Source organism: Mytilus trossulus, chromosome 12 (assembly GCF_036588685.1).
Source record: "Mytilus trossulus isolate FHL-02 chromosome 12, PNRI_Mtr1.1.1.hap1, whole genome shotgun sequence".
NCBI classification, from domain to species: domain Eukaryota; kingdom Metazoa; phylum Mollusca; class Bivalvia; order Mytilida; family Mytilidae; genus Mytilus; species Mytilus trossulus.
In genome coordinates, this window is record NC_086384.1 from 35,989,759 (window position 1) to 36,005,250 (window position 15,492).

Below are 15,492 nucleotides of genomic sequence, written 5' to 3' on the forward strand. Positions count from 1 at the left end.
ATACCCGATCAGCATACTCGTAAGGCCGGAATTCACAATCGGAGAGCTGATTTTCAACATTTACAAAGACTGTGGTAGTGTTTCTCACATCTATAATGTACAAGCTCCTGATAAGATGAAGAGGCCTGTCAAAGAGTTGTCCAAAAGGGTTCCCATGGATTATAATTGTTCTTTCGCCAGTCATACACGTCCGGACTATTTAGCATAGAAACCAATGTCAAGCTTGTTACTCATTCACACCCGCTATTGTATATTGCACTCATTACATGCTGAAAAAGACCAGACCGAGTCGTGGGAATAGCCTCAGTAAGTCTTTCCTCTTCCAAAAAAACATGTTTTCATGCTTTGTTTATCCCATCTGATAAGTTTTTTCTCTCGATCTTACAACAAAACCACGTATCGTTTTCAATGACATTAAGTTTATCAAATCCATATCTGGTGGTGTTGGCTGATCAATCATCATTGTAAATGCTAAAGGCACATCTTCACACGCCATTTATGTCACCAACGCAGTTCCTTTTCCTGGAAACGTGTTATCTCTTAATGCCTAGTGCATTTGAAAGGTCATGGATAGATATATATCTTAAGCTTTTTCCACTTCCAAATGCAAACCAAAGTTTGTCTACCCCAATGTAACAGAATAGCGAAACAGCAATGACATCAGTATCGACTGTTTGAGTCATGACTTAGTTAAGTCTGTGTTTCACTGCATCCTACTCATCGATCTTGTTTCTAGTGTCAGTCCTTTCGTGTAAACATGGTGCTAAACTTGAAACATCATCAAGTGGTGGATAATACTGAACATCCTGATCATGTGTTGCTACAACAAACTTTTCCTCATAATTGTATTGAGTAAGCTGCTATGAATGAAAACTTTAAAGTTCTCTCTTATTGCCGTCATCTCTTAGAAAACTTTGCCAATTTTGAGGAGATTTTTTTCACCTGGATTCGTCGGTGTAATCTCTTATCCCTAACTAAAGCTCTTGCTTCTTGTAGCAGCTTTCAAACTACCAGTATTGTCTATGTTCGCATCCGAGACTATATATATCCACTGTTGTAACAGTTTCAATGTGTTTCCTAACGAGTATGCTAATTGGGTATTATGTCCTTATCTTAATAAAATACCTTGAAACTGTAACAAGATTGGATGGAGTCTTTCATGAGTATGGTAGTTGTAGCAAAACATGCTCAGGATATTCTATCTTATCCACCACATGATGTATTTCAAGTGTAGCACCATATTCACATATAGAGACAGATACTAATATCATGGTGCATGTGTCTGATGCAGTGAAACACGAACTTAAACTAGTCATGATTAACAGTCGTTACTGATGATGCTGCCAATACTTTTTCGCTATTCCGTGACATAGGGGCAGACAAACTATGGATTGTGTTTAGGGAGGCAAATACTGTGGATTGATATCTATCAACGGCCTTTGAAATGCACTAGGCAATGAGTGATCACACACACTTAGTGTGGCCCATACCTTTATCGATTGTGATATGGTTCTCTCTTTGCTTTAACAAGGCTAATTATAATTATGTCAATAAAATCGAGTCAAAATAATGCACTTGAAAGAATTTCTAACTGGTCTGAGTTGTCTTTAAAAGTTGTACGAGTCGTTTATAAAATATGTCTATGATGTCTTGATCCGAGTTGTACTGATTCTGAAAACCTCACTGACAGGTGTTAAAAAGGTGTATTTTTACCTTCTGCCTTTCATAGCCTAGTAAAAGAGGGGCCAAAGATCCCAGATGACCATCCAAACTCATGAATCAAAAGTTAACTGACAAAGACATGGATACAAAAGAAAAAAAAACCAAACAGACAAACAATAGTACTTAACACACAACATATGCAAATAAAGACTGAGCAACAAGAACCACACTAACAACTGGGGTGATCTCAGAGTAAGCAGAGGTGGTAACTGAGTGGTGCTCCTGTTATTCCAAACCTGATAAATCGTCTAATACGGTAGGTCACGTTCGTTAAGAGGGAACGGTAGTAAGTTTCCTCCGTTTTTTTATTTGTTTCTAAAAGAGATCTTGAACTAGGACAAACTAACTTGCAATAGTTGTTTACTTTATATGTTTTCTCATGTTAAAAATCTAATATTCAACAAAACAACATTTTCGGCTGTGATATCTTTCTCATAGTCATTAGGACCGCTTTTTTGTTATTAATGTTCACATATTCTTTTTAAATCTTAAAAGTGAAAAAAAGTCCCTTATATATATTTTTTTTTTAATGGAAATGTTTTTTTTTCATAAACAGCCCTACCAAAGAGAAGAAAACAGCCGAAACTAAGTCTTCAACACAGCGAGAACCACACGCGGAGGCAGGCTCTATTTGGACTCTTAAGAAATGTGTACTTGGTCACCTATAAAAATATTATTTCTTTCGTTAACTTGTCTTGTTATCACGATCACATATTTTTTTCAGCACTGACACCGATAGTAATGTTGCTTTTATAATTAATTTTTTTATTTAGATATATAATGTTTTTTTTAATACATTTGTTCTTTATATTAAAATCCTTTCCGATGCTTACTTCATGTATTTCATGAAAAGGATTGTTTAACAAAAGAGGCGTCCAGAAACGTTCACATTTTATTCAAATGAGTACAAATATGCCACCATCTGTTGCAACTATAAATATATAAGGTCATATTTTGTTTACAAACACTGTATGTGCGCAGTAATTACCTTCACAGTATTTTTATAACCCTAGTTTTGATCCATCTATTAAAAAATATTTATGATGAACATTATCTTTAAATCAGTAGACCACATGACTGCAATAAACAGAAAGCTCTCCCTTAAATGGGCGGTCCTTAATATAGTTTATTCATTAACCTAACCACACTTGCCAAGTAATTTATCATAACATATGCATAACGTATATACGTATATATATAAACAGCATATACAACCGAGTTTATATAGAAGATAGATTTAGCAGACATGAAAAGTATGAGAAAAATGTTGTGCTTGATTTTTCTATTAACTGTAACTGGATGCTGTCTAGGTAAGGTTTATGAAGTATTACATTGCATATACGTTTCATTCTATTACGTTATTTTGATTGGTAAACAGAACTCTCGCGTCCTTATGAAATTCACATTCATTACACAATGAAATTTAACAAGTATGATGACTCGAGGTCTCACAATAAATTGCACAGATAAATTAATTAAGAACTGAGTGGAAATCATATTTTCATGATCTTAGCTAAACAATTTAATCATAAGTATTGAATGCTTCTTTTGGTAATTCCATAGGGTTGTAAAAGCGTTGACCGTGTGCATATTTTTAGATTGAAGCGCGGAATGTACCTCGGTCAACGCTTTTACACCCCAATAAATCTACAAAAAGAAGCATTCATCTTTTGAATGATATATTTTGAGTTATATTCATTTAGATTAGTTGATTGCTTAACGTGCAGTGGCAATTATTTAATGCACTAAATACGAGAAACTTTTAAAACAATTATCACAATAGTAGATATTTGTATGTTAGGAAGACATTGGTGGAGGTCAATTCCATAGAATAATGTTAAAGTGGACAATACAGATGATTTCATATTGCAATATTGCCGTACATTTCTTCATTTAATCTCCGCACATAAATCGTATCCATTCCGGAATTATTTTCTTTTAGCGTAGAGAAGTATGCGGATGGATATTGGAACTACCGGATATTTTGTTCTGCATTTAGTCCACAGTAAAATGCACTTAAAAAAATATGATAACCTTTAAAGACAAATGCATTCAATAGAGAATTGTTTTTTTTAATTTTTTTAATGGCATATCATTTTAAAGGGAGCAACTAAATCAGTTACAAGTATTCCGCTGTTCTTTACATGTGTGTAAAAGTTATGTTTATTTGTTTTGTTTCCATATTTCCTTTTTTAGAACATTTTATTTACTTGCAATGACATTAATTGAAAATTTGGAGTAGGTCCAGTAAGAGACCCTATTTTGGCTCTAAAATATAGCAGTTTTGTAAAATTGTTAAAAATGTAATCTTTTAGCTATATATTGGAAAGTAGAATGTTTCTTCTACACCAATATGGTCTGTTTTTGACAATACAATGCACATATATCGGGTACTAACAGGAACAGCATTAAGTCATGCTAAATAACTGAAATCTTCACAATTTTAGCATTTTGATTAAATGTCAGACGGTTTCCGTCTTAATTGAAAGTGGCCGCATTCGGGTTCATTCATGATATTGAAATGTAAGTTTCATTTGATGATAATACATATTAACATATATAAAGGTTGAGGATGAACATGGATGCGGCCACTTTCATTTTTGACAAAAATCATCCGAAAAGTGACGATTTTTTGCGTATTTGATAGATTTTTCATATTTGAGCTTGAATCGGAGGTTTATAATGACTTACTGAGCTAAAAATTTTCACATGAACTAATTGAATCAATTGAAATAGACACTTTAAAAGTGATTAAAAATGTGTGAAAAATCTTTCGTTAGATGAACATGAAATTTGAGGCCCAAATCGGCCCTTACCGGACCTACTCCTTCGTCTAAATAGGAGCTTGTAGTCGAGTTTTCTTACCGTTTTATTTTTTTACAGATTCATAATGTCTGTTTCGACCACACATAACAGTATAAGAAGTAGTTAAAAAAACTGTTAAATTTTTTTTTATCAAATATTTAATCGATACGGTTCATTTTTTTATTATTCAATTTTAATGAGATGAAAAAATTATTTTGAATTTTTGGAAAATATGAAATTCTCAAAAGAGACTGAATAAAAAGGTACTTATGATGAAGTTCATTTTTTATAACCAGATGTTACTTAAAATATCAGGGTTGACTAATAAAGATTTTCCTAAATGATGTTTTTATACAACATAATTCAAGAATAAAAGAAAAAACAAAGAGGGTCGAAAGATACCAGAGGGACAGGCACACTCATAGATCGAAAATAAACTGACAAATTCATGGCTGAAAAAAAGGACAAACAGACACATAATAGTACACAAGACACAAATGTACTCCAAAATGTGATTCAAACTAAAAAGATTTTGTCATTAATTTTTTTTTACCTTTTAACAAAGTTTAACTTTGATTTAAATGATGAACATGCCCACACCACTAAGCCTAAGAAGCGTAGTAGTTGTTTACATACATGCACTTGAAATGGTTTATATTTTACTACGCAATTTTAGATTTCGCAAATGAAAATCTATAGAGCAGAGAATTTTGACGTTGAAAAATTAATTTAATACGTAGATAAAAATATTTGTCACTTTAAATTATATAGAAAACTTCTTAATACCTTTGAAAATTGAGAGATATACAAATAACTTATTGTATCCGGTTTGTATTTTTGTAAGATGTTTGTTTGCTTGCTTTTTATCAATCTGATGAGTTTAGCTCTTTTTCATATTTTTTTTTATTCAGCAATGCTGGTTCTATTTAATCCCTCTGGATTTTGAGATGATGCAGAAATCTAAGTAGTTGAACTCATATCATGCTTCTAATATTGTGATTTCATGAATTGAAAATGTGAGGGATAAGTGTATAACAAACGACACGAATTGCGTTGTTAAGGCGTTTAAAAAAAGTCCATAAAACTCCACGATGACGGACTTAATGTGTAAACATATAATGACTAACAAAGCATTCAAAGTGGATTAATAAGATTATCATTATAATTCTTATAAAATCATTTCTTCTTTTTTCCTTATACGACCATTCATAGGTCAAGAAGTTATTTTAAAGTTTACGAACACTGTTTTAACAGGATCTTTTTAACGCAATTTTACGAAAATAGAAGACGAACAGCTTTTTTATTATTATCTTAAGATAGATTCTGTATTGCTCGTTGTCTCGAACTAAGTTGGTCCACAGTTTCGGACGAATTGAAGTTTTACCGATACTCATATACTTTGTTCCTGAAAAGAAATCTCCTTTTAACTCCTGATGAGTAAGACCTGGGTGAGTCAAAAATTCGTTGCCATGGATACACTAACAAGAAACTATTTTTTACCGTGTTAAACACTGAAAAGTATATCTATGGAAGATATTGATAACATACATACTCCCATATATCATATACATACACAGGAAGCTTTCTTTTTAAGTAAGCAAGGAAATTGTATGACTGTTCATTTTATTGTTTTCACTACTGTAGATAGCTCACTAAGGGCAAGACTGTATGGCCCGACAAGATGTGAGCATTTTATTTAAGAAAAAATAGAAAATTAAACATTAATGTTTATATTTTTTTCAATTTAAGCCAGTGACCAGCCATGTATAGACTTTGGAGGCCAATGCCAGCATGACAGCAACCCTTGTAGTGGTTCATATCACTCAGGGAAATGTTCAGGAAGTGCATCCAACCGTTGTTGTACACTAGGTACGTAATATGATGCTATTGACTGTCTATAGAATCACGACTTTAAAATAAGTCGTGAATCAGTATTCATGTCTTTTATATATTCGTTTCGAATTAAATCTATCGCAATAAATATCACAATATGATGATGCTATGTTAATTATAACATGATGAACGTTTAAAAGGTGTCTTATTAAGAAAGCGTTTCTAAATTTTAAAATTGTGATTTTTTTTTAATCATATGGTTATTATTGTTATCTATTTCTCTGCGTTCCGTTATATCATTAAGGGGGGTTTCCCTTACTATGTATATTTTTCCGGGTTAAGTGTTTGCACGGACGGTTTCGGTGGAGGGTATATAAGGAATGTGTGTGGGTCTGTTTGATTAGTGCGACGTTTGTTTCAAAGTTAGAAAGGACGTGTTATTATATATTCCAGATTGCGTTAGCTTTCCCTCCCTCCCTCTCCATCTAGAAATAGCCTTGTACATTTGGTGCTTATTTATTTATATAACATGTTGACATTGATGCATATGTTTGATTTTTATTGTTTTTTGTATGATTCGTTGATTTTATAAAATTCATGCGATCTTTGTAACGAACGCACAACCTTATTTCTTGTTTGTTGTTTATTTTAGTTATCTCCGAAGATATTTATTTTAGTACGAATGAAATGAGGTAGAAAATAGACACGGTTAATGTAATAAAGGGAATATTATTAAGATATTTATTTGATCTTTAGTGTTAACAACATATGAAAAATATACACAAAAAATGCAAATATCTAGACATGTATAAATATGAATGCAATTTACACCAAAACAAATTGCACAAAAAGAGTGTGGAAAATATTTCTGCATTGTTTTATGTTTGGTAATAGAGTTGTGTTTATATCTTTTCTTTATAATTGGTTTGTATAGTTGTTTGGATAACGCAAATTTATAAATATTTGAATCGAACTAAGTGATACAATCAAATTAAACGAGGGGAAACAGACGGATGAGAATGAAAAAAGGGAATATATCAAATAAACGCATCATAGATACCTGGATTGAAATTTTGTATTGGAGCCAACCACGCGCAGCCAAAGTCCACAATTGGGTCTTCAATTAGTATGTATGCATATCAATGACATACAATGTTAAAACACCTTTGACAAAACTGCAACTGCACAACAGTTTATAGAACTTAAAACGTCAACTAGAAAGTATATGAAAGATTATGTATATTTGTTACTTAAGGTAATTGTTTTTTTTTTCAATTTAAGCCGGTGACCAACCATGTATAGATTTCGGAGGCAATTGCCAATATGACAGCAATCCATGTAGTGGTTCATATTACTCGGGGAAATGTTCTGGAAGTGCAAACAGACGTTGTTGTAAAACAACAGCAGTTGGTACGTAAATGTGATATATACTAAATATGGGGCGTAATGTGCCGTTTTAGAATCTAAAGAATCATTGGTAATTTCATTGTATGTACCCCAAAAAAAATATAACGTCACGTCATTGGTTGAATTGCCATTTTCAATGACATTTTTAACCAATCACGACATTTTGGCATACACTTATGAAAATATTACCCAGGATGCATTAGATTTTGAAAAGGCGAATTGACTGTCAATAGAATTACTACTTGCAAAGAAGTCTTGAACCATAAATTGGATTTTTTGTTTGGTTTAAATCAATTTTTTTAGTGTCATAAATATATCTTGGCCGTTTTTTTAGCCACAATAAAATATCTTCGTCAGAAAGGGTTTTAGAGCAGCAGAAAACAAATTCAGATAGCATTAAAGATGATTTTCACGAAATGGCTGAATGATAATAAAATTAAATCATAAAATGGATATCGCTGGCAAATTTAACAAACATCAAAACACAGATAGAGATATGCAAAAATCCTCACATGTTTTTACATAAATAAGAAATGTAAACTAAAAAAAATAAAATGACATCGAAGAGTAGTTAAAATGTTTCTTCGTTTGTATTCATGAGTGTTAGAGTTTTTGTGTTTGTTTTGTACATACATATTAGTTTTAATTTGTATAAGAGTTGTAAGCATTATGCAAATTGACAAATAGTTTAATCGTGTAACAAACATGAAGAGAACAATGAATACAATTAAAATTGACGATGAGGGGGGGGGGGGGGGGGGTATAGAAAGTGTAAGAAAGAGAAGGTTTACATGTAAGATGATGATTTATATATAGTTTTCATCTAAAGCCGGTGACCAACCATGTATAGACTTTGGAGGCCAATGCCAGCATGACAGCAACCCATGTAGTGGATCATATTACTCGGGGAAATGTTCTGGAAGTGCATCCAACCGTTGTTGTAAACCAGCAGCAGTGCGTACGTAAAATATATTTTACAGATCGGGGTTTAGAGCTGTTTAACACATGTTTCTATTACAATATTCCGGCCAAACAACAAGAAAGCCGAAAAAAACATATATGTATTAAAACGATTTTAATTCTCTTTTACATTCAGTCGTTAAAAATAAGATAACAACACTGATTACACAAATTAGTTGTCTTTTCCCTTATGACTAATGAAAAATTCCCGATGTACAATATCATAAATAGCAAAGATATCTGGTGGAATTTGTCAAGAAAATGCGTATCGGTGGCAAATTAATTAATTATTATGAAACTTGAAGACGCACACAAGAATAGACATACACATATATATATGTACATAAATAAAGAAATGGCACAAAAGAGAAGTGAAAATTGATCTGCGTGTTTATGCTTGTAAGATTTTACCTTTTATTTTTATTTTTATAATGTTGTTAGCTTAACACCAATTGACATATCAAGAAAGAGAACAGGTTAAACAAATAAATTAGATAAGAAAAAGTATGAATACCGTAAAAAGATTAATGACACAAAATAAGTGCTGAAATTTGATAGAATTAGAGCAAAAAAGACCTCCCAGTAATACCAATTTTTCAATTTCAGACGTTGACCAGCCATGTATAGATTTAGGCGGTAGCTGTCAGGATGACAGCAACACATGTAGTGGTTCTTACTACTCAGGGAAATGTACTGGTAGTTCAAACAGACGTTGTTGTAAAACAACAGCAGTGGGTACGTATCCTTAACATATATCAAATACATGTAGTGGTTCTTACTACTCAGGGAAATGTACTGGTAGTGCAAACAGACGTTGTTGTAAAACAACAGCAGTGGGTACGTATCCTTAACATATATCAAATACTGTGGTTTCATTTATTTTGATAGGTACCATTTTTTGTGTATTGTGAAAAGCTGGCGTATTCGTGGATATTTAATTTCGTGGGTTTGACTATGTCTGTATACATAATGGTTTACGTTTTTTTAAATTGTTATTTGGATGGAGAGTTGTCTCATTAGCACTAACACCACATCTTCCTATATCTACTTGAGACAATTTGTAATTCGTTGAATACTTGAGTTCATGGTCTCCCTGATCCCACGAATCCACGATAATGAGTATCCGGTGAATATTAAGGAATCCACAATATGGTATACATGTAACTGACTGGCGTTAGAAATTCAACTCTCACACAACTCGTACATCCTTATTCAAAGAAGTCTTGAACCATTTTTGGGGTCATTTATATAGATTTTTTGTTGAAATACCCAATAGTATATGTTGATAGTATGCGACTCACAGTAGGCTATCTTTTGAGATTCTGGTTTACAGCTAAAGAAATCCTTATACATAGCATTAAAGATGATCAGCATTAAGCGACAGCATCTAGATACATTATGTATGCTATAACATGTTTCTTCCAACCAAATTAAGAAGAGTCAAATACATATACATGATATAAGGAATATGCTATAAAAGAGTTTTTTTTATATTCTAATGTATTTTATCGTTTGATATTTTTTCCATTTTTTTTTAAATGTTTCTACTTCGGGTTTAGCTAAATAATGTGTTTTATTCTTACGATCTTACAATTATCAATAGAATTAAGTACACATGAATTATTTGAAAATAAGTAGACATAAGAGTTTTTAATCTAAGACAAAAATTAATTCAGTTAGCAAATTGGGTCATTTAACGTTTAGAGAATGAGCTGTGTGTTCTATCGAATAATTTATTCGAAAAATACCTGTATGGTCTAAATTCTCAATTGGTTCAGGTCGTCAATAACCAAACATGTAGAATACTCATATAAATGTAGTTCGATCATAAGGATAAGGTTGGATCATACGCGTATGGTTCAAATACTCATATGGTAAGAACATGCTCGCTAGACTTTAACAAAATGTAAATCTGTTCAAGTTATTAATATATTATTGAATTCGTTTGTAGAACATGATACTGGTGACTGCTCTGATGTAAAAATAATATCACGTGACAGCTGGGGAGCTCGAAGACCAGGAAGTATATCGACAATATATACGCCAGTTCCCGACTTCTTTATACATCATACTGATGGTGGATATTGTTCATCGTTTTCTACATGCATATTAGTAATGAAAGGGATACAAAATTATCACATGGATAGTCGCAGTGAGTTATTCAATAAAAATTATAAAACTAAACATTACATATGATTGCCCTTCTGGTATACTCCTTGCTTCGCTTTTATTTTCAAAATTAGGTAAGAATCAGTAGCAATAGATATGTTGTTACTAGGAAATAATGTTTCACTTTAAAAGCAAAATTTACCTTAGCTGGAGTTAGGTTTTATGATAAAAATCATTTTGGTCATAACGCTTTAAGCATTTTCGATATCCAAAGATATGCTTGTACTTCGATATGTTGCTTGGATATACAAAAGTACCAATTCGCAAGCTACACCGACTGGTAAAATATTGGAAATTATCTTAAAAACTTAACAAAAACAAAGAGGCCAAAGATACCAAAAAGGTCATATAAACTGATCAGTTGAAAATCAACTGACAAACCATGTCTATTAAGATGTTAGACAATATACAAATAACATTAAAGAAAACATCACATAAAAACTTAAGATTGAGAAGCATGAACATTAAAATAATGCGGATGATCCCAGATATTCTGTAGGATAATCAGATCCTGTAGGGAAATCAGATCCTGCTACACATATTGTACCCGACGAATTCACGTTCAGATCTGGTGATAAGTTTTAATTGCGGAAAAGGACACAGGATTGTAGTTATAATGTCAATCGTCATATGGCAAACAGATACTCCATGACGGCCAACCAACTCGTGATACCGTCCGTAAAATTAAGATATAGATCAATCGAACATCAACACTTGGAAACATTGGTTTATTACAGTGTTTGTGAGGAAATAAAGTCCTGGAATAACATTAGATGACCTTACAATACCTAGTTGGCATAACAAACACAACTACCTTTTAACCAATACAAGATGATACTGTAAAAGATGCGAAAAAAACATTTTTGGTTTCACTTAACAATAACAAAGTACTTAAAACTTGTAACAACAGGCAGACGATGCAAGGGAGAGAAAATGCCAATAACTATACGATGCTTAACATTAAAAAAAAATTATATATTTACAATGGTGTTTAATACCACCTTTGTTCATGTGGAAAAAAAACACCAAATAATAATTGTTAAATATTTACAGACTGGGCAGACATTGGTTACAGCTTCCTTGTTGGTGAAGATGGAAAAATCTATGAAGGCAGAGGTTGGGATAAAGTAGGGGCCCATACTTCGAACTATAACAGCCGTGGGTTAGCCGCCTCATTTATGGGAAATTTTGCCACCCGTGCTCCCAATACTGCTGCTCTAAATGCTGTTAAAAAGTTGATCCAATGTGGAATCACTAAAGGAAAAGTTTCATCGTCTTACGCTTTGTTTGGACATCGAGATGTTAGTACCTCTTCATGTCCAGGCACAGCTTTGTACAACGTCATCAAAACATGGCCTCGTTTTAAGGCACATGCTCCTTAGAAAAACTAGTTACGCTTTCTGATTGACTATTTCTACCATTAATAATATGATACGATTTATTTAGTACAATCATTTATCTCTCTGAAATATGAACTTTGGAATTGAATATCGCTGTTCAGTTGGTGAAACACAAAATGTCGAAATTTTTAAACTCCTTTCATTGAAAAAATGTCATTCTAAAACAACATTGTCCGTACGTTTACTAATCTGTTTGTTCTAGCTTATATAATTGTCATTAAATGTTACTCAGCTTTTGAATTTAAGAATGCTGTTATTTTTCCACTACTACTGTAAAATTTTACCAAATAAACTCATCAAAGATACTAGGATTATTTTTGTTTTGTTTTTATGCCAGACGCGTGTGTCGTCTACAAAAGAGTCCCAAAACCGTTAAAAAGGTCAAATAAAGTATGCAGTTGAAGGACATTGAGGACTAAAACTCCGAAAAAATATACGTACTGTGCCAGAAACTATTAACAGATAATCGTGAGGACTTTTTTTATTTAATATTCATACTAAGAAAGAAGGTTTGATTGATTGAAGGTATTTTCTTTTTATACCCAATAAGTAATAATTAAAATAATAAAACGAAAAATATCGGATACATAATGAATATTATTATAAAACGTGATTATCAATCAAAACAAAACTATTAACAAAAGACCAAAAGACAATTTATATGTAAAGCTACAGGTCATCGTACTTTTAGAAAACTTAAACTTTTCTGCTATTAACATGATTAAAGTTATCGAGATAAAATTTAGATACTATGTTCTAAACATCTGTTTTTCACTAAAACCATATATCTTGATTATGTTTTCTTTTACAGGGATAAAAATGAATTGAATATTATCAATTCTTTTTATGAATACTAAATGTGTTAGCCGTCTGAGAAAAGTAATGGGAAACACATATTGCGGGTTATTTAACAGTGTGCACCAAACTTTTTATGTTAATTCGAATAGACAGATAAAAATATTACAGTCATGTCTTATAATTTAATTCTAAATTCCATTTTAAACCGTAGAAAACCATGAAAAAACGTTTACGACGTTACGTTTACATGACTAAATATTGTCTATGGGATCATAACAATCAGCCAATCAGAAGACGCGTTACATCCACAAATAAAATATTCATAAATAGATATATTAATAATCTTCTGTCTGCTGCAACAAAAAATAGAATAATTCATTATCATTTATAAATGAGATACTGTATGTTGCATTATTGTTTTTTGGCATGGTTGATTCAGTGGAATGTTGTTTGTTGCTTCACTTAACAGTACCCTGACAGCTAAATCGGACAAGTGTAATACACAACATAGTCGGAAGTTAGATGTTCCCTGATGTCTTAAAAAGCTTATAATGGTTATATCTTTTTAAGACTTTACTGCAGGTTCTTGTTAATCCATCTTTACATGTATAGTATATATGTAATACTTCTATAGTTAGTAGGCTTTGCTTGTTTTTTGTGTTACATATTTGTTTGTTGTTCATTTTTTTTATATAAATAAGGCCGCTAGTTTTCTCGTTTGAATTGTTTTACATTTTCGTATCGGGGCCTTTTATAGCTGACTATATGCGGTATGGGCTCATTGTTGAAGGCCGTACGATGACCTATAGTTGTTAATGTCTGTGTCGTTTTGGTCTCTTGTGGACAGTTGTCTCATTGGAAATTATACCACGTCTTCCTTTTTATATTTAATAGAAATACTTTTTTTCGATTCTTTCTCAAAGTATATCTGTCAAAACCATTCGGAGTTGTGGGTCTTCAATGCTCTCCAACACCGTATTTAATTTGGCTTTTTTATTTGTTGATGTACAATTTTAATACTGTTTTCAATCTCTAAACTCATAAGCCTTCGTCAAGACCAAGACTATCCCAATCAGTGATATATACAATTTAAGATCGTTGTGAGATAGTGATATGGTTGGCTTGAATGTTCACTACTTCATAATTTCCACGACCTTGTTATGAACCTGGTAAGATCTCGCTAAGATTTTGGTAAGATAGTTATACCTTTCCCGCTACGACTTTGTCAAGCTCTAATTACGTCTTTAATAACCCTAGCAGCACGACTTATGTGATGTCTTTACGCTTCTTCAAAGACTTTTCCAATCGATTGCATTACGAGTCTTCTAAGATAGAAAAACGACACCACTACATTTCCGCTACGTCGTCACTGCGCATTAGAATATGGCTTTTTAAATATCACAGCGTTATTATATGTTATATATCATAGACGGGTCTTCATAGTCTTGGTCTAGTGTGACAAGGGATAAGGGATTATCCGTTTAGAACTTTCTTTTTTATCAAAAATGTTAAACAAAAAGGAAAGCCATTGTCAAATTGGTTTATAACCCGATTGTGTCGTCACACACGATGAATTATGAACTGCTCAGGTCGTCAAGAGGTTAGGGAGTTTACTCTGGAAAATCTAAAAGCCTTATATATCGTTCAAGCAAACCTCAGTAATAAACGGAGATATAGTATGGTGCTTCAGAAAAGGTACTGAAGGGTTATATACAAATAGCCAGAATTAAAGGGGCTTAAAGTAAGGGACACTTTTAGACATAGACACGGTCGATCGTAATGCCCGTTGTGGAGTTTTCTTTTAAGGGCGCACAAAACAGGGCCTTCACTGTCTAGTATGTCATTTCCTACTTCGTATGAGTTAAAGTAAAGCATTTACAAAGTTAGTTTTAACCTCCACAAACATGAAGACTTTGACACGTCACAACTAAGAATACCGCTGTTCTTACTACAACGTGTTGCAGGTCGATATCATAGTCCTAGTGAAATTGGGGCATGGGTGGAGTGTTAGATAAACCTTTTTAGTACAAATGTATTCATAAAATTTGTAAACAATTAGATTAATACCGCTATGCACAGGTGATATTTTTTACGTAATATGCACAGCGGAAAGAACATTTAAAATTATTTCAATATATTAATTACAAAACGATTTAAATCATGTTCCACTATCTACACTGAAAATCTAAATTAGTCACGATGACTATTCAGTTAGTCAAATATCAGCCGAAAGGTAGTCAAAAGCATATATGACTACCCATCAAGTCATTATGACTACCTGCATGGTCAATTGACTATGTTAGTGGTCACAGCACCACGTGGTGTAGAGTATCGGGTTTCACGCGCACGCTTTCGCGTTCCCTTTGTTCCATAGATTGTGTACGTAGATGTAAACAAA

General features: G+C 32.6%; 1 protein-coding gene across 2 annotated transcripts; it reads left to right on the forward strand.

Annotated features, from left to right (window-relative positions):
* The first annotated feature begins 2,915 nt into the window (after positions 1-2,915).
* Positions 2,916-12,602, forward strand: LOC134693261 (peptidoglycan-recognition protein SC2-like). 2 transcript variants are annotated; one of them, XM_063554007.1, is made up of 7 exons: positions 2,916-3,032; positions 6,277-6,396; positions 7,642-7,770; positions 8,597-8,725; positions 9,334-9,462; positions 10,679-10,879; positions 11,950-12,602. In XM_063554007.1, the coding sequence occupies exons 1-7, from the start codon at positions 2,969-2,971 to the stop codon at positions 12,276-12,278; spliced, it is 1,101 nt and encodes a 366-aa protein (XP_063410077.1). In that variant the 5' UTR covers positions 2,916-2,968; the 3' UTR covers positions 12,279-12,602. The 2 variants fall into 2 exon arrangements, with proteins under 2 accessions (XP_063410077.1, XP_063410078.1); XM_063554008.1 differs by lacking the exon at positions 6,277-6,396 and having other exon boundaries at positions 2,921-3,032.
* Positions 12,603-15,492: the final 2,890 nt, after the last annotated feature.